Source organism: Oncorhynchus keta, chromosome 21, assembly GCF_023373465.1.
Source record: "Oncorhynchus keta strain PuntledgeMale-10-30-2019 chromosome 21, Oket_V2, whole genome shotgun sequence".
Lineage (NCBI taxonomy): Eukaryota > Metazoa > Chordata > Actinopteri > Salmoniformes > Salmonidae > Oncorhynchus > Oncorhynchus keta.
In genome coordinates, this window is record NC_068441.1 from 58153317 (window position 1) to 58165367 (window position 12051).

Here is a 12051-nt window from a genome sequence, read left to right on the forward strand (position 1 = left end):
TAATATAATAATAATATAATATATGCCATTTAGCAGACGCTTTTATCCAAAGCGACTTACAGTCATGTGTGCATACATTCTACGTATGGGTGGTCCCGGGAATCGAACCCACTACCCTGGCGTTACAAGCGCCATGCTCTACCAACTGAGCTACAGAAGGACCAGGATCAAGGCAAAAGTGTGTCTACTTTGAAGAATCTCAAATCTCAAATATATTTTGATTTGTTTAACACTTTATTGGTTACTGCATGATTCCATATGTGTTATTTCATAGTTTTGATGTCTTCACTATTATTCTACAATGTAGAAAATAGTAAATTTAAATAAAAACCTAAGAATGAGTAGGTGTTTCCAAACGTTTGACTGGTACTGTATGTTTGAATGTATACACTACCGTTCAAAAGTTTGGGGTCACGTAAAATGTCTTTGTTTTCCATGAAAACATACAATGAAATCAGTTGCAAAATGATTAGGAAATATATTCAAGATATTGACAAGGTTATAAATAATTATTTTTAATTGAAATAATTGTGGCCTTTAAACTTTGCTTTCATCAAGGTTCAATAGTTCTTATATAGTTTGGAGCTGTGCTTTGGGTCATTGAGCTGTGCTTTGGGTCATTGAGCTGTGCTTTGGGTCATTGAGCTGTGCTTTGGGTCATTGAGCTGTGCTTTGGGTCATTGAGCTGTGCTTTGGGTCATTGAGCTGTGCTTTGGGTCATTGAGCTGTGCTTTGGGTCATTGAGCTGTGCTTTGGGTCATTGAGCTGTGCTTTGGGTCATTGAGCTGTGCTTTGGGTCATTGAGCTGTGCTTTGGGTCATTGAGCTGTGCTTTGGGTCATTGTCCTGTTGTAGGAGGAAATTGGCTCCAATTAAGCGCCGGCCACAGGGTATGGCATGGTGTCGCAAAATGGAGTGATGGCCTTCCTTCTTCAAGATCACTTTTACCCTTTACTCATCTCCCACTTTACCACCACCAAAGCGGACCAGACCATCACATTGCCTCCACCAGACCATCACATTGCCTCCACCAGACCATCACATTGCCTCCACCTCCACCAGACCATCACATTGCCTCCACCTCCACCAGACCATCACATTGCCTCCACCTCCACCAGACCATCACATTGCCTCCACCTCCACCAGACCATCACATTGCCTCCACCTCCCCCAGACCATCACATTGCCTCCGCCTCCACCAGACCATCACATTGCCTCCACCTCCACCAGACCATCACATTGCCTCCACCAGACCATCACATTGCCTCCACCTCCACCAGACCATCACATTGCCTCCACCTCCCCCAGACCATCACATTGCCTCCACCTCCCCCAGACCATCACATTGCCTCCACCTCCCCCAGACCATCACATTGCCTCCGCCTCCACCTCCCCCAGACCATCACATTGCCTCCACCTCCCCCAGACCATCACATTGCCTCCGCCTCCACCTCCCCCAGACCATCACATTGCCTCCACCTCCACCAGACCATCACATTGCCTCCACCTCCCCAGACCATCACATTGCCTCCACCTCCACCAGACCATCACATTGCCTCCACCTCCCCCAGACCATCACATTGCCTCCACCTCCCCCAGACCATCACATTGCCTCCACCTCCCCCAGACCATCACATTGCCTCCACCTCCACCAGACCATCACATTGCCTCCACCTCCACCAGACCATCACATTGCCTCCACCTCCACCAGACCATCACATTGCCTCCACCTCCACCAGACCACATTGCCTCCACCAGACCATCACATTGCCTCCACCTCCACCAGACCATCACATTGCCTCCACCAGACCTCCACCAGACCATCACATTGCCTCCATCTCCACCAGACCATCACATTGCCTCCACCTCCACCAGACCATCACATTGCCTCCACCTCCCCCAGACCATCACATTGCCTCCCCAGACCATCACATTGCCTCCACCTCCCCCAGACCATCACATTGCCTCCCCCAGACCATCACATTGCCTCCACCTCCACCAGACCATCACATTGCCTCCACCTTCCCCAGACCATCACATTGCCTCCACCTCCACCAGACCATCACATTGCCTCCACCAGACCATCACATTGCCTCCACCAGACCATCACATTGCCTCCACCAGACCATCACATTGCCTCCACCAGACCATCACATTGCCTCCACCAGACCATCACATTGCCTCCACCAGACCATCACATTGCCTCCACCAGACCATCACATTGCCTCCACCTCCCCCAGACCATCATATTGCCTCCACCAGACCATCACATTGCTTTGGATAAAGCCGTCTGCTATATGGTATATGCTATTATATATTATTATTGTGTTGTTAGACTTGTCTCTAATTTTAACTGCCTGTGAGTGTTGTGAGGTTGGAGGTGATATCGTTATGCATGGTTAGGGTTAGTGTGTGGTGTTAGTAACAGTATAATGTGTGTGTGTGTTTCCAGGTTGTCCAGAGTATCGAGGATCATCACTTGGAGGTGATATCTCTGTGCAGGGAGAACGGGTTCCACGGCCTGGTGGCCTACGACTCGGACTATGCGCTGTGTAACATCCCCTACTACTTCTCTGCCCACGCCCTGAAGCTGAGTCGCAACGGGAAGAGCCTGACCACCTCCCAGTACCTGATGCACGAAGTGGCCAAACAACTGGACCTCAACCCCAACCGCTTCGTCATCTTCGCTTCACTTTTAGGTGGGTTGGTAACGGAGCTAACATGTAGCGAGGTCGCTAACTAACGTCACTTTAGGTGGGTTGGTAACGGAGCTAACATGTAGCGAGGTCGCTAACTAACGTCACTTTAGGTGGGTTGGTAACGGAGCTAACATGTAACGAGGTCGCTAACATGTAGCGAGGTCGCTAACATGTAGCGAGGTCGCTAACATGTAGCGAGGTCGCTAACATGTAGCGAGGTCTCTAACATGTAGCGAGGTCTCTAACATGTAGCGATGTCGCTAACATGTAGCGATGTCGCTAACATGTAGCGATGTCGCTAACATGCAGCGATGTCGCTAACATGCAGCGATGTCGCTAACATGCAGCGATGTCGCTAACATGCAGCGATGTCGCTAACATGCAGCGATGTCGCTAACATGCAGCGATGTCGCTAACATGCAGCGATGTCGCTAACATGTAGCGATGTCGCTAACATGTAGCGATGTCGCTAACATGTAGCGATGTCGCTAACATGTAGCGATGTCGCTAACATGTAGCGATGTCGCTAACATGTAGCGATGTCGCTAACATGTAGCGATGTCGCTAACATGTAGCGAGGTCGCTAACATGTCACTTTAGGGTTGGTCGCTAACATGTAGCGAGGTCGCTAACTAACACTTTGTAGGCTAACATGTGGCGAGGTGGGTTCGCTAACATGTAGCGAGGTCGCTAACTAAACACTTTAGGTGGGTTGAAAACGGAGCTAACATGTAGCGAGGTCGCTAACTAACGTCACTTTAGGTGGGTTGGTAACGGAGCTAACGTGTAGCGAGGTCGCTAACTAACGTCACTTTAGGTGGGTTGGTAACGGAGCTAACGTAACGTAGGTGGGAGGTCGCTAACTAACGTCACTTTAGGTGGGTTGGTAACGGAGCTAACGTGTAGCGAGGTCGCTAACTAACGTCACTTTAGGTGGGTTGGTAACGGAGCTAACGTGTAGCGAGGTCGCTAACTAACGTCACTTTAGGTGGGTTGGTAACGGAGCTAACGTGTAGCGAGGTCGCTAACTAACGTCACTTTAGGTGGGTTGGTAACGGAGCTAACGTGTAGGTGGTCGCTAACTAACATAACTTTAGGTGAGTTGGTAACATAAAGCTAATGTGTAGGTGGTCGCTAACTAACATCACTTTAGGTGGGTTGGTAACGGAGCTAACAGTTAGCGACCTCGCTACATAACATCACTTTAGGTGGGTTGGTAACGGAGCTAACATGTAGCGAGGTCGCTAACTAACGTCACTTTAGGTGGGTTGGTAACGGAGCTAACATGTAGCGAGGTCGCTAACTAACGTCACTTTAGGTGGGTTGGTAACGGAGCTAACATGTAGCGAGGTCGCTAACTAACATCACTTTAGGTGGGTTGGTAACGGAGCTAACATGTAGCGAGGTCGCTAACTAACATCACTTTAGGTGGGTTGGTAACGGAGCTAACATGTAGCGAGGTCGCTAACTAACATCACTTTAGGTGGGTTGGTAACGGAGCTAACATGTAGCGAGGTCGCTAACTAACATCACTTTAGGTGGGTTGGTAACATGGAGCTAATGTGTAGGTAGGTCGCTAACTAAACATCACTTTAGGTGAGTTGGTAACATGGAGCTAACATGTAGGTAGGTCGCTAACTAATATCACTTTAGGTGAGTTGGTAACCGCTAACATGTAGCGAGGTCGCTAACTAACATCACTTTTAGGTGAGTTGGTAACCGCTAACATGTACAGCCTTGCGAAAGTATTCGGCCCCCTTGAACTTTGTGACCTTTTGCCACATTTCAGGCTTCAAACATAAAGATATAAAACTGTATTTTTTTGTGAAGAATCAACAACAAGTGGGACACAATCATGAAGTGGAACGACATTTATTGGATATTTCAAACTTTTTTAACAAATCAAAAACTGAAAAATTGGGCGTGCAAAATTATTCAGCCCCTTTACTTTCAGTGCGGATCTCTGAATGATCCAATGTTGATCCAATATTTGAAGCCTGAAAGGTCGCAAAGTTCAAGGGGGCCAAATACTTTCGCAGGGCACTGTAGGTAGGTCGCTAACTAACATCACTTTAATGTAGGTTGGTAACATCACTTCTAAGGAGGAAGGTAACTTTTGGGTCGGTTTGCCGATAAATATTTGCAGATAAAGCCTATTGATTGCTAACATAGAGATTTAGTGTCACTGCTAAGTCGGTGCTAATTCTGTTAGCCTCATGATGTCATGTAACTGTCCTGCTTCAGGTAACCACATACTGCCCGATGAAGACTTGGCTGCCTTTCACTGGAGTCTCCTGGGTCCAGAGCATCCGCTAGCATCGCTCAAGGTAAAACTAACTTGACGGTCAACGAAGCGCCCGGGAATCTGTTACATGCTGACCAGACCGTGTTGATTTTGTACCACCACACCAGACACGATCACGACACGGCAGGTTGAAATATCAAAACAAACGCCGAACCAATTATATTAATTTGGAGATTTTGGTCGAAAAGCATTAAACATTTATGGAAATGTAGCTAGTTTAGCTTGCTGTTACTAGTTCATTTGTCCTGGGATATAAACATAGTTATTTTACCTGAAATGCATGGTGTGGTCATTTTTATACATTAAAATACTATAAATGATGTTATCTGTTCAAACTGTTGTTGACACCATCGGGCCGCAGGTAGGCTAGTGGTTAGAGTGTATGGGCCGCAGGTAGGCTAGTGGTTAGAGTGTAGGGGCGGCAGGTAGGCTAGTGGTTAGAGTGTAGGGGTGGCAGGTAGGCTAGTGGTTAGAGTGTAGGGGCGGCAGGTAGCCTAGTGGTTAGAGTGTAGGGGCGGCAGGTAGGCTAGGGGTTAGAGTGTAGGGGCCGCAGGTAGCCTAGTGGTTAGAGTGTAGGGGCCGCAGGTAGGCTAGTGGATAGAGTGCAGGGGCCGCAGGTATCCTAGTGGTTAGAGTGCAGGGGCCGCAGGTATCCTAGTGGTTAGAGTGTAGGGGCCGCAGGTAGGCTAGTGGTTAGAGTGTAGGGGGGGGCAGGTAGACTAGTGGTTAGAGTGTAGGGGCGGCAGGTAGGCTAGGGGTTAGAGTGTAGGGGCCGCAGGTAGGCTAGTGGTTAGAGTATGGGCCGCAGGTAGGCTAGTGGTTAGAGTGTATGGGCGGCAGGTAGGCTAGTGGTTAGAGTGTAGGGGCGGCAGGTATCCTAGTGGTTAGAGTGTAGGGGCGGCAGGTATCCTAGTGGTTAGAGTGTAGGGGCCGCAGGTATCCTAGTGGTTAGAGTGTAGGGGCCGCAGGTAGGCTAGTGGATAGAGTGTAGGGGCCGCAGGTAGGCTAGTGGTTAGAGTGTAGGGGCCGCAGGTAGGCTAGTGGTTAGAGTGTAGGGGCCGCAGGTAGCCTAGTGGTTAGAGTGTAGGGCGGCAGGTAGCCTAGTGGTTAGAGTGTAGGGCGGCAGGTAGCCTAGTGGTTAGAGTGTGAGGGCGGCAGGTACCCTAGTGGTTAGAGTGTAGGGGCCGCAGGTAGGCCAGTGGTTAGTGTGTAGGGGCGGCAGGTATCCTAGTGGTTAGAGTGTAGGGGCGGGCAGGTAGCCTAGTGGTTAGAGTGTAGGGGCCGCAGGTAGCCTAGTAGTTAGTGTTGGGCCAGTAACCGGAAGGTTGCTAGAACAAACCCCCGAGCTGACAAGGTACAAATGTGTCGTTCTGCCCCTGAACAAGGCAGTTAACCCACTGTTCCTAGGCTGTCATTGTAAATAAGTATTTGTTCTTAACTGACATGCCTGGTTGAATAAAGGTAAGATAAAATAAAATAAAAAAACGCTGTCGCCATGGTAGGCACAGAAACTACCATTGAAAGTTGATAGGGCAGACATTCAAATGAGAGACGCCAGTTGCCACGAGAGTCACTAAAAGCGTCACCCAAAAGCACCATCTAATATTAATACAATATTTTTCATCTGGACACTTTGTTTACCTGAATTTTTTTCCTTATCGTAGGCACTTTTAGTCTTAATCTTTACTACACTACTCACTCTGTTTAGCACAGTAATGTGAACAACAACATGACCTGCACCAAAGTCAGATTAGGATATAGGCCAAGGACTCAATAAAGTGTATTTTTACCAGTAGTTTTTCCTTATTGAAGGCTACTACTTTTACAATATTTAGTCTTTAAATATTTGGTTGTTTACTAAACTACTCGCTGTGTTTAAAACATGGCCTCACATGTGGATCCTTAAAGAGATGGGTGGGGCTAAGGCTTAAGAGGTGTGAACGATGCTGAATGGGTGGGGCTAAGGCTTAAGAGGGTGAACGTCTCTAACCTGCTGAATGGGTGGGGCTAGGCTTAAGAGGGTGTGAACGATGCTGAATGGGTGGGGCTAAGGCTTAAGAGGGTGTGAACGATGCTGAATGGGTGGGGCTAAGGCTTAAGAGGGTGTGAACGATGCTGAATGGGTGGGGCTAAGGCTTAAGAGGGTGTGAACTATGCTGAATGGGTGGGGCTAAGGCTTAAGAGGGTGTGAACGATGCTGAATGGGTGGGGCTAAGGCTTAAGAGGATGTGAACGATGCTGAATGGGTGGGGCTAAGGCTTAAGAGGGTGTGAACGATGCTGAATGGGTGGGGCTAAGGCTTAAGAGGTCTCTAACCTCTGACCTCTAGTGCTCCTCCGTGTGAACGATGCTGAATGGGTGGGGCTAAGGCTTAGAGGGTGGTGAATCGATGCTGAATGGGTGGGGCTAAGGCTTAAGAGGGTGTGAACAAGGATGCTGAATGGGTGGGGCTAAGGCTTAAGAGGGTGTGAATGATGCTGAATGGGTGGGGCTAAGGCTTAAAGAGGGTGTGAACTATACTGAATGGATGGGGCTAAGGCTTAAGAGGGTGTGAATGATGCTGAATGGGTGTAGACAAAGAAGAGCTCTCCAAAACATTAATGGGCCATTTTCTCAAAAGTGGGTTTACAAGTTTATCAACTTTCAAATCACAATTACTTTCCCATTGTTCCTCAAATTCCTCAAATGCAGTGTATGATATACAATTTTCTATCTCAGAGTCTCTACTTTTATCCAATGAAAAAAAACGATTTCAAATTTTACCACAACATCTTATTGTTAATAGTAAGCATTCCATTTCCCCACAACATGTTTTCATTGGTTTTTATACTTCAATTGTCAAATTATTTTTATGTAAGAATTCAAAAGACGTCAGACCAAAGGACTAATTAACTGATCCATTTTATGACAGAGAAGATAAATCACACCGTGTGACGTGGTTATCAAGGCTGTCTCTAACCTCTGACCTCTAGGTGCGCGCCCACCAGCTAGTGCTCCCTCCGTGTGACGTGGTTATCAAGGCTGTCTCTAACCTCTGACCTCTAGGTGCGCGCCCACCAGCTAGTGCTCCCTCCGTGTGACGTGGTTATCAAGGCTGTCTCTAACCTCTGACCTCTAGGTGCGCGCCCACCAGCTAGTGCTCCCTCCGTGTGACGTGGTTATCAAGGCTGTCTCTAACCTCTGACCTCTAGGTGCGCGCCCACCAGCTAGTGCTCCCTCCGTGTGACGTGGTTATCAAGGCTGTCTCTAACCTCTGACCTCTAGGTGCGCGCCCACCAGCTAGTGCTCCCTCCGTGTGACGTGGTTATCAAGGCTGTCTCTAACCTCTGACCTCTAGGTGCGCGCCCACCAGCTAGGTGTGACGTGGTTATCAAGGCTGTCTCTAACCTCTGACCTCTAGGTGCGCGCCCACCAGCTAGTGCTCCCTCCGTGTGACGTGGTTATCAAGGCTGTCTCTAACCTCTGACCTCTAGGTGCGCGCCCACCAGCTAGTGCTCCCTCCGTGTGACGTGGTTATCAAGGCTGTCTCTAACCTCTGACCTCTAGGTGCGCGCCCACCAGCTAGTGCTCCCTCCGTGTGACGTGGTTATCAAGGCTGTCTCTAACCTCTGACCTCTAGGTGCGCGCCCACCAGCTAGGTGTGACGTGGTTATCAAGGCTGTCTCTAACCTCTGACCTCTAGGTGCGCGCCCACCAGCTAGTGCTCCCTCCGTGTGACGTGGTTATCAAGGCTGTCTCTAACCTCTGACCTCTAGGTGCGCGCCCACCAGCTAGTGCTCCCTCCGTGTGACGTGGTTATCAAGGCTGTCTTTAACCTTTGACCTTTAGGTGCGCGCCCACCAGCTAGTGCTCCCTCCGTGTGACGTGGTTATCAAGGCAGTGGCTGACTACGTTCGTAACATGACGGACTTCAGCGACCTGGAGGCCATCGCTAACGACATCTTCAGACACTCACAGGTACTCACACTCACAGGTACACGCAGACATCTTCAGACACTCACAGGTACTCGCAGACATCTTCAGACACTCACAGGTACTCGCAGACATCTTCAGACACTCACAGGTACTCGCAGACATCTTCAGACACTCACAGGTACTCGCAGACATCTTCAGACACTCACAGGTACTCGCAGACATCTTCAGACACTCACAGGTACTCGCAGACATCTTCAGACACTCACAGGTACTCGCAGACATCTTCAGACACTCACAGGTACTCGCAGACATCTTCAGACACTGACAGGGCTATATTGAGGTACATGCATCACCTAGCAGGGTCTTCAAACATTCACAGGTACATTATTGGAGGGACGAGATATCAGGACTATTTAAGAACATTTTGTGTTGATTTATTGCTTTTGACTGAGTAACATGGATGTTTCTTATTCCAGTTCAACATGGCTGTTTCTTATTCCAGTTCAACATGGCTGTTTCTTATTCCAGTCCTGTTTAACATGGCTGTTTCGTATTCCAGTCCAGTTTAACATGGCTGTTTCGTATTCCAGTTCAGTTTAACATGGCTGTTTCTTATTCCAGTTCAACATGGCTGTTTCTTATTCCAGTCCAGTTTAAGAACATTTTGGCTGATTTATTGCTTTCCAGTCCAGTTTAACATGGCTGTTTCTTATTCCAGTCCAGTTTAACATGGCTGTTTCTTATTCCAGTCCAGTTTAACATGGCTGTTTCTTATTCCAGTCCAGTTTAACATGGCTGTTTCGTATTCCAGTCCAGTTTAACATGGCTGTTTCTTATTCCAGTCCAGTTTAACATGGCTGTTTCTTATTCCAGTCCAGTTTAACATGGCTGTTTCTTATTCCAGTCCAGTTTAACATGGCTGTTTCTTATTCCAGTCCAGTTTAACATGGCTGTTTCTTATTCCAGTCCAGTTTAACATGGCTGTTTCGTATTCCAGTTCAACATGGCTGTTTATTATTCCAGTCCAGTTTAACATGGCCGTTTCTTATTCCAGTCCAGTTTAACATGGCTGTTTCTTATTCCAGTCCAGTTTAACATGGCTGTTTCTTATTCCAGTCCAGTTTAACATGGCTGTTTCTTATTCCAGTTTAACATGGCTGTTTCTTATTCCTGTCCAGTTTAACATGGCTGTTTCTTATTCCAGTCCAGGACTGATGACAAAGTTGTCCGCTTTAAGAAAGCAGTGGAGTACTACTCAGCAGCCAGCAAGTCTCAACACTTCTCACCTTACCAAGGTAAGTTCACCCACCTCACCTTCTCTCTATAGCCCAGTAGACTGAGGCAGAGAGAGAGACCTGAGGCAGAGAGAGAGACCTGAGGCAGAGAGAGAGACCTGAGGCAGAGAGAGAGACCTGAGGCAGAGAGAGAGACCTGAGGCAGAGAGAGAGACCTGAGGCAGAGAGAGAGACCTGAGGCAGAGAGAGAGACCTGAGGCAGAGAGAGAGACCTGAGGCAGAGACCTGAGGCAGAGACCTGAGGCAGAGTGTGCAGAGAGAGGCAGAGACCTGAGGCAGAGTAGCTCTGTGATGTGAGAGATTCTCCCACTCTCCCAGGCAGAGACCTGAGGCAGAGGCAGCAGAGTAGCTCTGTGATGTGAGAGATTCTCCAGGCATTGTCTCCCAGGCAGAGACCTGAGGCAGAGAGCCAACTAGCAGAGTAGCTCTGTGATGTGAGAGATTCTCCCAGGCATTGTGTGCAGAGAGAGAGAGACCTGAGGCAGAGTAGCTCTGTGATGTGAGAGATTCTCCCAGGCATTGTGTGCAGAGAGAGAGAGACCTGAGGCAGAGTAGCTCTGTGATGTGAGAGATTCTCCCAGGCATTGTGTGCAGAGAGAGAGAGACCTGAGGCAGAGTAGCTCTGTGATGTGAGAGATTCTCCCAGGCATTGTGTGCAGAGAGAGAGAGAGACCTGAGGCAGAGTCGCTCTGTGATGTGAGAGATTCTCCCAGGCATTGTGTGCACTCTGGAATGGCTGCTATGCCCTTTGCATACGAATAGGCTGCTTTAGAAAGGCTTCCTGCATTGCGGCCCCAGTCGGCTTGTTGGAACTTTGTAAAAACTTGTCCGTCCCTCCACACTGACCCGAAGCAGACTGGTCTGACTCCACACTGGGCCGAAGCAGACTGGTCTGACTCCACACTGGCCCGAAGCAGACTGGTCTGACTCCACACTGGCCCGAAGCAGACTGGTCTGACTCCACACTGGCCCGAAGCAGACTGGTCTGACTCCACACTGGCCCGAAGCAGACTGGTCTGACTCCACACTGGGCCGAAGCAGACTGGTCTGACTCCACACTGGGCCGAAGCAGACTGGTCTGACTCCACACTGGGCCGAAGCAGACTGGTCTGACTCCACACTGGGCCGAAGCAGACTGGTCTGACTCCACACTGGCCCGAAGCAGACTGGTCTGACTCCACACTGGCCCGAAGCAGACTGGTCTGACTCCACACTGGCCCGAAGCAGACTGGTCTGACTCCACACTGACCCGAAGCAGACTGGTCTGACTCCACACTGACCCGAAGCAGACTGGTCTGACTCCACACTGGCCCGAAGCAGACTGGTCTGACTCCACACTGGCCCGAAGCAGACTGGTCTGACTCCACACTGGCCCGAAGCAGACTGGTCTGACTCCACACTGGCCCGAAGCAGACTGGTCTGACTCCACACTGGCCCGAAGCAGACTGGTCTGACTCCACACTGGCCCGAAGCAGACTGGTCTGACTCCACACTGGCCCGAAGCAGACTGGTCTGACTCCACACTGGCCCGAAGCAGACTGGTCTGACTCCACACTGGCCCGAAGCAGACTGGTCTGACTCCACACTGGCCCGAAGCAGACTGGTCTGACTCCACACTGGCCCGAAGCAGACTGGTCTGACTCCACACTGGCCCGAAGCAGACTGGTCTGACTCCACACTGACCCGAAGCAGACTGGTCTGACTCCACACTGGCCCGAAGCAGACTGGTCTGACTCCACACTGACACTGGCCCGAAGCAGACTGGTCTAACTCGTCCGTCCCTCCACACTGGCCCGAAGCGGACTGTAATCATTCATGACTGATACTCCGGTGAAACT

General features: G+C 49.5%; 1 protein-coding gene across 1 annotated transcript in view; it reads left to right on the plus strand.

The window, feature by feature from the left end:
- The window catches only part of LOC127910541 (constitutive coactivator of PPAR-gamma-like protein 1 homolog), an 81789-nt gene that overhangs the window by 7953 nt on the left and 61785 nt on the right, over positions 1–12051 (plus strand). Inside the window, exons 2-5 of the mRNA XM_052474589.1 lie at positions 2452–2698; positions 4943–5025; positions 8832–8960; positions 10123–10213. Of these exons, the coding sequence (XP_052330549.1) occupies positions 2452–2698; positions 4943–5025; positions 8832–8960; positions 10123–10213 (550 nt within the window). The remainder of the gene's footprint in view (positions 1–2451; positions 2699–4942; positions 5026–8831; positions 8961–10122; positions 10214–12051) is intronic.